The sequence below is a fragment of the Cucurbita maxima genome, unplaced genomic scaffold (genome assembly GCF_002738345.1).
Source record: "Cucurbita maxima cultivar Rimu unplaced genomic scaffold, Cmax_1.0 Cma_Scf00034, whole genome shotgun sequence".
Taxonomy (NCBI): Eukaryota; Viridiplantae; Streptophyta; class Magnoliopsida; order Cucurbitales; family Cucurbitaceae; genus Cucurbita; species Cucurbita maxima.
In genome coordinates, this window is record NW_019272050.1 from 2,061,914 (window position 1) to 2,074,643 (window position 12,730).

A 12,730-nucleotide genomic window follows, 5' to 3' on the forward strand; every position below is an offset into this window, starting at 1 on the left:
AAAAAAAAAAAAAAAAAAAAAAAAAAAAAAAAAAAAAAAAAAAAAAAAAAAAAAAAAAAAAGAATAGAATCTGGTTTTCCTTTTCCAGATCGACGGCTGGTATTGGAGAATTGGAATCAATGATCGTAATTGATATGATATTTTATTTTATGGTTGTTCAACAAAATAGAAAAATGGATAATTTTCTCAACAAAAAAAGAAAAATATCGGATGATGCAAAATTCTGGAGATCGCCCAATGACTTCGTTACAAGTGTCAAAATTATATGGATTTATATAAGGCTATAGTAATAAAATAGCTATTTAAACTTTCTGTCAACAACCAAATAAAAACACCCTTAAACTAAAAAAATTCCTTTGTTTATTTTGCATTTAATAAATCATTTGTTTTTTTTTACTTTAAATATGGTGAATTATTTAGTATAAGAAATTTGATTTATGATATAAAGTTAGTTATTGGGATGTATTTTATATAGTTGTAATCAGTTAATTTTTTTTTTCATTTTTAAGATTTGGTTAATAGTATATTTGATATATTCTATCTTATTTTCAGATTTGGTTAGTAAAAAATTTTATGTTATATTCTTTTTAAACAGGGTGAATATTAATAATAAAAATTGTGACAATCTGAAAAATTAAAGATTTATATTAAATTATAAAAAGTTTATCGTTTAAAAAATACATATATATTCTTAAAAATCTGCCATACTCTCTCCTAAAATATATAAATCTATTTGAATATTGAACGGGAAAAATAAATGTGACTAAAATAATTAGATTGAAAAGATAAATCAACTTTATCCTTCATTATTATGATTTTGAAATTTGGTGAGACATAATAATATTACCACTTTTGAAAGAAAAAAAAAATTAAGGTATTTAGTCCGTGTTTATAGTTGGATAAAATTTCATAAATAATAGGGATCTTTATATCGAATAATAAATTTTATTTATGAAATTTTATCCCACCATTATAATTGTTTATTGAGGTAAAAATAAAAAATAAAAAATATATAAATTTTTGGTCATGGGCTTCAAGGTTAAGAGTAAACAAGAGTCTTTGTCCAGAAATATGGGCTTCATGCATGGCTTCAAGGCCCAATAAGAGCCATCCCATTCCAATCTCAACGGGGAGAGAAAGGCCCCTTCGTTCTCCCAAAGCGCCTAGCTCGTCACGATTTACAGAGTGATCGACAGAGAGACATAGGAGTTTTCCGACGATGTTTCTGCGAGTGATCGGACGGCCATTATTGGCCAAGGTGAAGCAGACGACGGGGATCGTCGGTCTGGATGTTGTCCCAAACGCCCGAGAGGTCTTGATCGGCCTTTACGGTAAAACCCTACAGGAGATCCAGGCCGTTCCCGAGGACGAAGGATACCGCAAGGCAGTCGAGAGCTTCACGCGCCACCGCTTGAAGGTCTGCCAGGAGGAGGAGGACTGGGAGCAAATCGAGAAGCGGCTTGGCTGTGGTCAGGTCGAGGAGCTCATTGAGGAAGCTCAGGACGAGCTCAAGCTCATTGCTAAAATGATTGGTATGTATATAATTTTCTTCAACCAAAGTTCTACCTTTACATATTTGTGAATTTTTTATGTACAGTCTATTTCCGTTTCATTTCCTTTTCCTATCTGTTTCGTTTTGGGAAGGGAATGTATGAACTGGGGATGGAAGTTGGCAGGATTTTGAGTTATGTGAGATTTCTATTCTTTCATTGCGTAGAAATGATGAAAACCGAACCTTTCGTACTCAAATTATGAGTTTGGCATCGGTAATGAGACCTTGCAGGCATGTTTTAAATACAAAGGATCCCTATATAAGAGAAAGATTATGGGTATATGAAATCTTTTTGGGTAGACGAAAAGCAAAGTTGTTGTTAGTATTTATGATCAAAGTGGACGATATCATGTCATCGAGGAGATAGATAGAGGTTGTATGATCCCAAATAGCTGGTATTAGAGTCATGTCCCTAACTTAGCCGTGTTAATAAAATTCTTGAGTTCCAAATGTAAATGTAGTTAGTCATGAATCCGTGGTTGAGGTTTTGGATAGGTAGTGTGTGCTGTGAGGAGTAAACCTAATTAAAAAGTAATATGTAAAAGTGCAGTTTGAAGGTACGACTATGTGAGGGGAGACTCGAGATGATACTTTGTGCTAGAGGAGGATTGTTTGCGTTGACTAGATAAGAATAAATCATATAACCGGAGGATTGTTGGCACTGACTAGATAAGAAAAAAATCATGGGTTATATGAGTGGGAACAATCGTCTCCATTGGTATAAGACTTTTTTAGAGAAAGCAAAAGCAAAATCACGAGTGTTTATGCTCGAAGTGGACAATAACATACCATTACAATAACATACCATTACGGGGAAGATCATTGAAAATACAAACAAAGTCCCACATTGACCTTATAAAGAAAAAGTCATAGGTAGATGAGTGAGGACAACCTTCTCCAATAAAAAATGAGGCCTTTGTGAGAAAATCAAAACAAAGCCACGAAGGTTTATGCCGAAAGTGGAGATTATCATACTATTGTGGAGATAGGTCGTTGATGGTCGAATAATGGCATTTGCATCTTGTTGTACTGACAAAGCTGTGTTAACACCTATGAATTAGACTGTACATATCCTTTTGTCATTGCTAGCTTCTGGCCTAATAGCAATCCCTGATTTCTGTTATAACCTGAGGATGGTGAAAATTGCATATGTGAAGCAAATCCAGACAGAGAGCTTATGCATATGTGAAAATTGCATAAGCTCTCATGGCCTAATATGCCCGACTTCTCTGGTCTTAGCTGCATTGGCGCACATTCATTATTTCATAGATGGAACCAATATTTAAAATGTCAATGTCTACGAAAATGTCAAGATCTCAATTTTATGAAAATTTCAATGAAAATACTGAGAAAATGCGAGCTTCCCCTTTGCTCTATAGAAATGGATGGAAATGCCTACTACTAATTCCCGTTAGAAAGGTTCACAGTCAGGGGCTGAAAACCAGTGTCAATGAATATTTATTTAGAACCGGTCATCACAATCTGTTTGTAGTTTTGTTAGTGATAAGTTATTTGAAATCTGCAGAGTGGGATCCGTGGGGTGTTCCTGATGACTACGAATGTGAAGTGATAGAGAACGATGCGCCAGTACCCAAGCATGTTCCTCTGCACCGACCAGGCCCTCTCCCAGAGGAGTTTTACAAAACGCTGGAGGCCATTAGCAGTGGTGGTAGTAGTGCACAGAAAGTAGAGACGGCCGACAAAGCGTCTCAGGTGACAGAATGATCCATCTTCACCATTTGGAGATTTCAAGTTTCAGAATCGAAACCTGTTCTTTATCTAATTATGTTTGTTCTTCAATAGGAATGATTGTTCGCAAAGTCGTGTACTTCAATAATAATCTTTACCCGACTCTGGAATGACATAAATTTACCCTTTCTTTGTCTTGTTTAAATTTTACTGTGCACACCAGCCCAGTCACTTATGGACTGGTTTTGAGAATCAGCAATTTTAATCTTTTATTCCATAGATTGGAGAATAATTACTAAATTTTGGGGTTTGTGCTTATTTGGTCACTAAAAGTGTCAGATTGGTCTATGAACTTTGATGGATGCATCTTTTTGTTCTCGGACTTGGAAGACAATAATTTGAAGATTAATTCAAGAACTTATTAGACACGAATTTGATGTTTATGTTTTCTTAGCTATAAAATTCAATTTTATATATAATATATCAGTTTTTGAATATATCGTTGACTTATTAAACATAAAATGTTTTTAAAGAAAGATTTTGAGAATCAAAATCAATGAAGATGAATTATGGGCAACCGCAAAGCTCCAAACATGGTAGCAGGTTAATGATCATGAGTAGTGCTTGCAAGAGCAGCTTCCATTTTTGAACACATGGAGTCTGCTCCTATCTCTCACAACAATTTCTCTCTCTACCACCTTTGTTGCAAGCACTATGAAGTCATGACATTCTCTGCAAATGCTTATGTTCTTCATTATACGTATAACAGCTTCTGGAGGCATACTGACGAGACCAAATGCAAGAGCTAATTTTTCACTATGATGACATGAATCTTCATCGTCACGATACAAAAAGCCCCTACTCTTGAACTCAGCTCTCAGGAACTCTAACTTTTCTTCCATATCATTCATCTCAGGGTGCGATCTATCTCCTGTGATGAAGACATGAATCTTACCGCTTAATTCTACCCAGCTCTGGCTAGGACTCTTCCTCATTCCACGATCTCGCATTAGCTTACGAGTTTTCGTGCTTAAATCGGGTCGGTCGAGTTCATCGTACAAGCTGGCCAGTAACAAATAGAAAGATGAATCATATGGGTCAAGATGAAGTCCTCTTCTTGCCACATCTTCTCCAAGCAGCACGTTCCTATGCAATTTGCAGGCGCTTAACAATGTCTTGTAGATCTTGGCATCTGCCTCAAATGGCATGGATTCCACAATTTCCATTGCCTTCTCTAGCTGCCCAGCGCGGCCATGGAGATCAATGACACGAACATAATGATCCAATGCCGGTTCTATATTGTGAGTTTCTCTCATAGTTTGGAAATAATGCATGCCAAAATCAACCAAACCACCTTGACTGCAAGCTGAAAGTACTGATAGCAATGTGATAGAATCAGGGTTCAGACCAGCTAACCTCATGTTATCGAAGGCAGAGAGCGCGGCGGAGATATGCCCGTTGAGTGCTAATATAGATATCAATCCATTCCAAGAAACAACGTCGGGCTCTGTTATTTCTTCAAAAGCTTTGCAGGCATCCTTCAAGCATCCAACCTTGCCATAGAAGTCCACCAAACTATTTTTAACTGAACGCGTATTGTCTAAGCCATATCTCAAAGAAAAGCAGTGAAGTTGTTTCCCAGTTTCAATTGTGCCTAGCCCAGTTGCTGCAGATACCAAGCTTGCCAAGCTAATTTCATCCATCTTGACATTATCAGCACGCATGGAATCAATGGTTTTTAGTGCCATTTCATGATCACCCATTTGATTCAATCTCGTGGCTAAGCTAGTATAAGTGATGGGATCCCGATGCTTCATAGTTCTAATCACTCGCCGAGCATCATCCACCATTCCGGATCGAGCATACGCATCCACAAGAGCGTTCCCAACAACGATATCTTGGTAAGCCATCGATTTTAGTACATAGCCATGGAACATGGATATTTGATTTTTGCAGGCTCCAAGAATGCTAGAAAGAGTGAAGGAATTTGGCTGCACTCCGGCTGCTTGCATATCTAGAAAATACCTATAACAATCTTGTTCAAAACCATGCTCAGCAAGACCAGATATTAAAGAAGTCCAACAAATAACACTCGGGGTAGCTATCGACCTGAACACTCTCAAGGCATCCTCTATCAAGTCAGATTTCATGTACATATTAATTAGTGCACTCCCAGCACAAACATCAGCCTCCAAACCAGCCAAGATTATCTGCAAGTGAATTTGCTTACCTAATTCAAGAGATGGTAGCAATGTGCAGGCACTTAAAGCACTGGAATAAGTGAAACTGTGGGGTGGAATTCCAGACATCCTCATCTCTTGAAATGCGGCAATAGCCTCCTTGACCTTCGAATTTTGATTGAAGCAGGAGATAATAGATGTCCACAAAAACACATCTTTCTCAGGCGTTTGATTTGCTACCTTCATAGCATATTCTAACTCTTGGTATCCAGAGTACATATCGACGAGGGCCGTCTTTAAAACGACATTCAGATTGACTCCCAATGATATTAAATGACTATGGAGTAACTTCCCATATTTCAAACCCATAAAACTCGTCGTTGCTAAAAGTTTGGTAAAGGTGAACTCATTAGGAGCCACCCCAGACTCTAACATGGTGATGTATAATTGGGGAGCCTCAGCCCATTTCTGTGCTTGCACTAACGAAGAAATCATGGTCGTCCAAGTAACGGTATCGGCATCATCCATGTTCCTGAAAGTTTCATAAGCTTCCTTAGTACAATCACACTTTGCATACAAATCAATCAAGGTGCAGCCCAGAACTGGCTTTGACTCAAAGCCACCCTTGATGGCATAGCCATGGACGCAACTTCCAAGCTTCAACTCTCTAGTTTCGGAGCACGATCGGATCAAAGTCGAAAGCGTGAACTCATTTGGAGAATTACCCAATGTTGTCATCAGATCAAACAATTCAAAAGCATCATTGTAGTTTCCGTGCCTAACATAAGCAGCCTGCATTGTAGTCCAGGACACCACATCTCTGTCAGGCATTTCATCGAACAGGTTACGTGCTTGTTTGAGTCCAAAGCGTTTTGCATAAAGAGATAGCAAATTGTTGCTGAGATACAAATTACCAAGAAGACCGAGCTTGATAATCGGGCTATGAACACAGACGCCCTCTTTTAAGGATTTGGAATTGCAGATTGAAATGAGCTGAGAGCAGCCTTCTTCCAGACGGTAGAGTTCATTTATATTGACAAACTTGGGTACTGTTCTACATAGCATGTTTTCTCCTGCAAGGCTTTGTTGTAGTTGGACTCATGTATGTATGTATGTATATATATATTAAATTTAAATTTAGTTGAAATTACAAATTAAGTAAATTTAAAATATCATAAAAACTTCTTAACAATTAAAATAAACTAAAATTAAAATTTATTTCTTGTTATATTTTTGTTACTAATTTTTCAAATATTTTAAGATTGCAATGAAGGATAAAATTTTATCATCAAAATAAAACAATTTTAAAAATTTTAAAAATAATTTATTTTTTTTATTAATTAAAGATGATATCAATAGCTAATAATAAATCAAGATATTTTTAAATGTTTTTAAAAGATGAATTTTTATTTTATTTTATTTTTGGATGTTATTGAAAGAAATATGGATATTTAAGGGTTATGTAATTTTATTTAGCTTTTAATTTTAATATGCCATTTCCCTCTTAAAGGCCTTGCATCAGTTATCAAGACTTCCAAGTCAATCAAGTTCTTTCACAAATCACGATCTTTCCCCCTTTCCCCCTTCCCTCCCTTCCCCTCCCTTCCAGAACCCTCTTTTCATTTTTCCGACGCTCTCAAGTTCTTCTTTCATGGCGTCCGATCTCGAAGCCAGGGCTAAGGAGGCGTTTATCGATGACCATTTCGAACTTTCCGTCGAGCTCTACACTCAGGCCATCGCTCTTAGTCCCAAGAAAGCCGAGCTTTACATTGACCGCGCTCAGGCCAACATCAAACTCGGCCATTACACCGGTATTTTTTTTATCTGTCTCTCGGATTTCATGTTTCCTTCTGATGTTTCTTACTAGGAAATCGTTCTTCGAAATGATTCTGTAAAGATTCGAATTGGACAAAGGAGAGTCTTTGATTGATTGTGATTTGTACTGAATACTTTACTTGGACGCCAATTTTCTGCTTTTCTAAGAAGCAAATGTTAAAAGCATAGTAGATTTGAGATTCTTTAGAAGAGTCGGTTGATTATGTTTAATTAATGAAGGTGAGTTTTCTCTGCTTAATTTTAGTGTAGATGATAATTATCTAGAGTTGTTTGTGATTCGAGCTTATGCATGCAGAGGCTGTCGCTGATGCTAACAAAGCAATTGAACTTGACCCTTCAAATTCAAAAGCATACTTGCGCAAAGGGTAAGCATTATGCTTACTTGTGTAGCTTCTGATGTTCTATTCCATTCTTTAGAGTCAAGATTCTTATGTTTTTCTGAGGTTTAACCTCGCGTGACATTCATATGGATTCTTTAAATTATGCTTATTTACGCATTAAGCTTTGTATTCCTCTTGTGTCTGTCTTTGGTTCAGCACTGCGTGTCTGAAGCTCGAGGAATATCAAACAGCGAAGGTTGCCTTGGAGACAGGTTCTGCTATGGCCTCAGGAGATTCAAGATTCTCGAGTTTAATTAAAGAATGTGAAAAACTCATTGCCGGTATGTGCTGCTTGATAATTTATCGGTTTAAATTTGTTGATAACTTTCAATGAGGATGATGGATCTTCTTTGCAAAGTTTGGTTTGGTTATGTCTGAACATGGTTCTTTTGTTCATAGTTGACATCAATGACTTATTTGGAAAGAGCATTTACATTTTTTCCAATTCATGGATGCCCACATCTTCATAACAGAGGAAATGGGCGATCTTCCGCAGGAATCCGTGGAAGAAACTGTTCAGGAACCTGTTTTACCAACAAATAATGTTGTACCTGTGAGTGATCAATTGCATCAGGCAACAATTGAAGCCAAACCGAAATTCAGGTTGCTGCTTTTTGTCTGTTCTTGTAGGAGTAAATATTTTCTCTCAATTTTTTGCACTCCTTTTCTTCTTGGTCGTCCTCTCAGCTTGAATTGCATTAATTCTTTTGGTACTTAGGTTATTAGGTATTTCATTATATGGATGCATCTCGGTGTAGATGATAACCATAGTTTCTTCCAAATACTCGTGCAGGCATGAATTTTATCAGAAGCCTGAAGAAGGGGTTGTGACCATATTTGCGAAGGGCATACCAGCTGAAAATGTTGCTGTTGAATTTGGTGAACAAATTGTACGACTGCACTTGAATGATAATTTGTTTTTAATATGATTCGATGAAAAAGTTAATTGAAAATTTAATGGCTTGTTTGCAGTTGAGTGTTACTATCAATCTTCCTGGTGAAGATGCATATCGTTTCCAGACTCGTTTATTTGGGAAGGTATTGCCAGACTTTTCTTAATTTAATTGTTTAAGAGAGAAATGTGGTGTTTTATTCGATATCCAAAACAAGATGGAATGTTTTAAATGTTGAAAAGAAGTTTCTTTCATTGTGTCCTCTTCACTCTTATATTCTTTCTTACTGTTGCAATGGATTCACTTCCTTGTGGTTTTTACTTTTTCTTATTCGAGCATTTGTTTCTTCTGGTAGCATGGAAATTATGCTTATTTATGCATCTGATTTGGGTTAGAATTCTTATGTTTTGTATTTGGCTGTCCAAAACAGATAATACGCGAGAAGTGCAAATTTTTGGTTTTATCTACGAAAATTGAAATTCGTCTAGCAAAGGCTGAGCCAATAACCTGGACGAGTCTTGAATTCAAAAAGGATAATAGAATTACCCAGAGCATTAGGGTCCCCGGTAGGTGAATCTGTTCTTTGTACACTCTTCATTCAATAGCTCCTAAGGTCTACACTGTATTACTAGCATGGGCTGATCATGATCTATTCTCTTCATTCAATGCTTAAAATGCTTGAATTTAACATCCAAAAATTTGAGCAAAAATTTGTGATCTGTTTAACGTGCCTCTGCATATTGGCTGTCAAATGGGTTTGCAGACTGTTTTTGCACGGTGTAGCTTTTATATATGCCTAAATTGTGTGGTCTTGGTTGCATTATTTATGTTGCACTAAGCTATCATGCCCTTGTTGAACTAATAGCATATTATTAGTCACTTGAATCAAACGGTTTATATCGTAATCGTGTCTGGAGCTATGTATATCCTATATTAATGATGGTGTTTCATTTATGAGAAACATAATGGAATTTTTTTCCTCCAACAAGTAACATAATCAAGCTTGTTTTGCGTCTCCCCTGTTTTCTGTTTCTGAGCTTGATGAAGACTTGTGATTTCTGTAGCTAGTGGATCTCAGAGGCCTTCTTACCCCTCCTCTAAGCCCAAAAGAGATTGGGATAAAATTGAAGCTGAAGTGAAAAAGGAGGTCTGCTTGAAAGAATGGTCTTTTCTTTTCTTATTATTCTTTTGGGGAGTGTGTGTGTGACCTTACTACTACTATTCGCTTTTCTATTGTAGGAGAAAGACGAAAAACTAGATGGGGATGCAGCTTTGAACAAGTTTTTCCGAGACATATACAAGGACGCTGACGAGGATACGAGAAGGGCCATGCAAAAATCATTTGTAAAGCTTCCTTCCAAGTACTTCGACATGTTTAATCATCCTCTTTTGAGAATTATTGATTGAATTGGTTGATTTACTTTGGGTTTAAGGTGGAGTCGAATGGCACGGTCCTGTCCACGAACTGGAATGAGGTGGGGAAGAAGAAGGTGGAAGGTAGCCCTCCAGATGGTATGGAGTTGAAGAAATGGGAGATCTGATGAGAAGAGAGAGCATAATATTTCCCATGATTTCTTATCAGTTTGCAGTTTTGGTTTTGGTTTTGGTTTTGTCTACGATGATTTCTGTAAAACCAACAACCAAGTGTTTGCTTATTTTCTTGCGTTTGCAACTCTTATGTTTGTATTCAGAAATTGATTGAGAAATGCCTCCATTACATCTAATTAATTTTAGTGACTACCAAAATATAGAATAATGGAATGGGCTTAGATTTTGGGCTTTACTTTGGGCCTTTGGGCCTCGAAATAGAGACTTTTGCTAAACATTGAAATCATTTGTTAATCAAAACAACCAAACAAAGAAGACGATAGAACACAAAAAAACCCCACCAAAGCATAAACATTCCTCCACCGCTGCGTCTCGTGCAGCCCTCTCTTCTCCAACACATCTCCCCCCGTAACCAAACACTCCTCCCGCTCCTCCAACCAAACAAAGCACCGAGAAACCGGACACGTGTACTCGTTTATCAGCAGCGCATACTTGTACATGGACAACAAGTGCATGGACACCCACATCCTGGGCATGCTCTCCTCAGAAATGAAGTACCCGCTGAACAGCAAAAACCCGGCTAGCAGAACCGTCACCAGCGACGAGCCGGCGATGAAGTTCGGAGCCAGGGAGCTGAGGAAGAGCACGAACGAGTTGCCCATCAGAATGATGACCCAGACGACGAGGACGAAGTCTGCGAAGGCTTGCCACGTGGCGCACAGCCCCACCAGGAAGTAGACGGAGACGGAGTAGATCACGGCGATGGCGAGGAGGTAGGGGAGGAACACGAGGGTGTTGCGATTATGTAGGAGGAGAGACGGTAGACGCCGCCGGAGGTTTCGCGGAGGAGGATGGGGCGTTCGTTCAGGAAGATCGGGAGTACTTCGGTGGTGGATGAGAGCAGGAAGGTTAGTGTGAACGCGAATAGACCAAATCTTTTATCTATGCCTGCCTTATCCATTCCGATGTTTATGTAAATTGTCCCTGTTCATCATCATTGTTATTATTATTTTCTTCTTTTTAGAACTTAATTATAAAACGTGAAATTAATTACCTAAAACAATTCCAACAATGAGGGCCTCCCAAGTGTTGGTAAAAAGCAGCTGCCTCGTCCTGAAAATGATGACCCAAAATCTCCAATGGAGGGTGAAGATTTCATGTAATCTGGAGCTCCTGTATTTGATTTGATCATCTTCATCGTTGGAGCGCGCGACAATGGCGGAATCAGAAGAAGGAATCGAACTAGAATTAGAAGAAGGAGTAAGCTGGTTCAGAATTTCCATGGCGAATTCCAACGGATTAAGCTGCGGAGGAATTGAAAATTCCTTCGAAACCAAAAAACTCTCAAGAGTCGAAAGAGTCCCATGATGAATCACACACCCTTTACAGAGCAAAAGAATCCTATCAATGGCCGACAAAATCTGGAAGCTCGGCTGGTGAATCGAAAGCACCACCGTCCGATGACGGGCTGAACAGATGGATTTAAGGGTCGATATTACATTGAAGGCGGAGGCGCTGTCGAGGCTGGAGGTGGGTTCGTCGAGGAGTAAAACGGCGGGGTCGTGGAGGAGATTGATAGTCGCTATCTACAATTCTTAATTCAGAAGATTGATAGTCTAGAAACTCACCTTTATTGGGGGACTGCTTGCATGAAACCGCAGAGCTCTTGAATCCTAGAGAACATGCAAAGTTGCAAACATGAACAACAACGCCCTTAGAAGCTTCTTGGTCAGCCTGCAAGTCTAACAGATTGGTAGTTTGATCCAAATCTTCGGAGTTGAGGAAATCGTCAGCCTCAAAGGCGTCAAGATCGTCAAAGGTTAGTTCGAAATCGGTAGAGACATCATCTTGATATATGGCTGAAGTCACGTTTATTGGCTAATCAAGAACCTCAGTGGTTAAGCAGTATTCCCAAATTCTTTCATGTACAACATTTGCTTCTGATTCCTGGATTTTGACTCATAAATTCAGCTTAATATGGTCTGGTTTTCCGCAATGATCACACACCACTTTCGCTTGACAATCTCGTATAAAGTGGCCTGGTTTTCCACATTTGTAACAAGCTTTAAATGGCTTCTTTGACGATTCCTCACTTATGAATTGATTCCCATTGCTAGATGGAGGCTTTGAACGAAAATTCTGTCTCTTTTGATCTTTGACATACAACACATCTTCTGATTTTCAGGAAAACTCGTTGCGGGTCATTTGCTTAATCAGGGCTTCTTAATTGGAAAGAAGATTCTCCAATTCAATTACTATAGGCGGATTTGCCCACCCTTGTATTGAGGAAACAAAGGAAATATTCTTCAATAGAAGAATTACCTTGAGTCACCACAACCAATTAATTCTCTAGAAATTGCGGTCGAGCGATATTTTTCTTGGTGAACAACTTTTGAAGTGTATCCCATACTTGCTTTGGTGACTTTAAATCACGAACATGATCAATATACTCCTTGCTAATAAGAGTTCGCAAGGTAAATAAGGCTTTTCCATAAATCCCATAGATCTTCTCCTTATAGATAAGCTTCCATGCATAACTTCCAATAACTATAGTTATTGCCAACCAACTTTTCCATAGCTATACCCATAGAAGCACTTCCACCATTCATCTCGTTGAGTAATAATTTCAACCGTATCAATTTGGCTCTGATA

At 38.2% G+C, this 12,730-nt stretch overlaps 3 protein-coding genes and 1 pseudogene across 3 annotated transcripts; 2 read left to right on the forward strand and 2 right to left on the reverse strand.

The window, feature by feature from the left end:
• Window positions 1-1,110: 1,110 nt before the first annotated feature.
• Window positions 1,111-3,533, forward strand: LOC111467715 (probable NADH dehydrogenase [ubiquinone] 1 alpha subcomplex subunit 5, mitochondrial). The gene is made up of 2 exons (XM_023112727.1): window positions 1,111-1,532; window positions 3,078-3,533. Exons 1-2 carry the CDS (start codon window positions 1,220-1,222, stop codon window positions 3,275-3,277), a joined length of 513 nt encoding a protein of 170 aa, XP_022968495.1. The 5' UTR covers window positions 1,111-1,219; the 3' UTR covers window positions 3,278-3,533.
• Window positions 3,534-3,756: 223 nt separating this feature from the next.
• Window positions 3,757-6,513, reverse strand: LOC111467799 (pentatricopeptide repeat-containing protein At5g52850, chloroplastic). Its single transcript, XM_023112870.1, has one exon. The coding sequence runs from the start codon at window positions 6,484-6,486 to the stop codon at window positions 3,853-3,855; it is 2,634 nt and encodes an 877-aa protein (XP_022968638.1). The 5' UTR covers window positions 6,487-6,513; the 3' UTR covers window positions 3,757-3,852.
• A 332-nt stretch (window positions 6,514-6,845) lies between these two features.
• LOC111467590 (protein SGT1 homolog) lies at window positions 6,846-10,286 on the forward strand. Its single transcript, XM_023112557.1, has 10 exons — window positions 6,846-7,232; window positions 7,553-7,622; window positions 7,794-7,918; window positions 8,111-8,240; window positions 8,431-8,527; window positions 8,610-8,675; window positions 8,961-9,096; window positions 9,595-9,677; window positions 9,770-9,874; window positions 9,964-10,286. Exons 1-10 carry the CDS (start codon window positions 7,073-7,075, stop codon window positions 10,069-10,071), a joined length of 1,080 nt encoding a protein of 359 aa, XP_022968325.1. The 5' UTR covers window positions 6,846-7,072; the 3' UTR covers window positions 10,072-10,286.
• Window positions 10,217-12,687, reverse strand: LOC111467375 (annotated as a pseudogene).
• Between the last annotated feature and the right edge of the window lie 43 nt (window positions 12,688-12,730).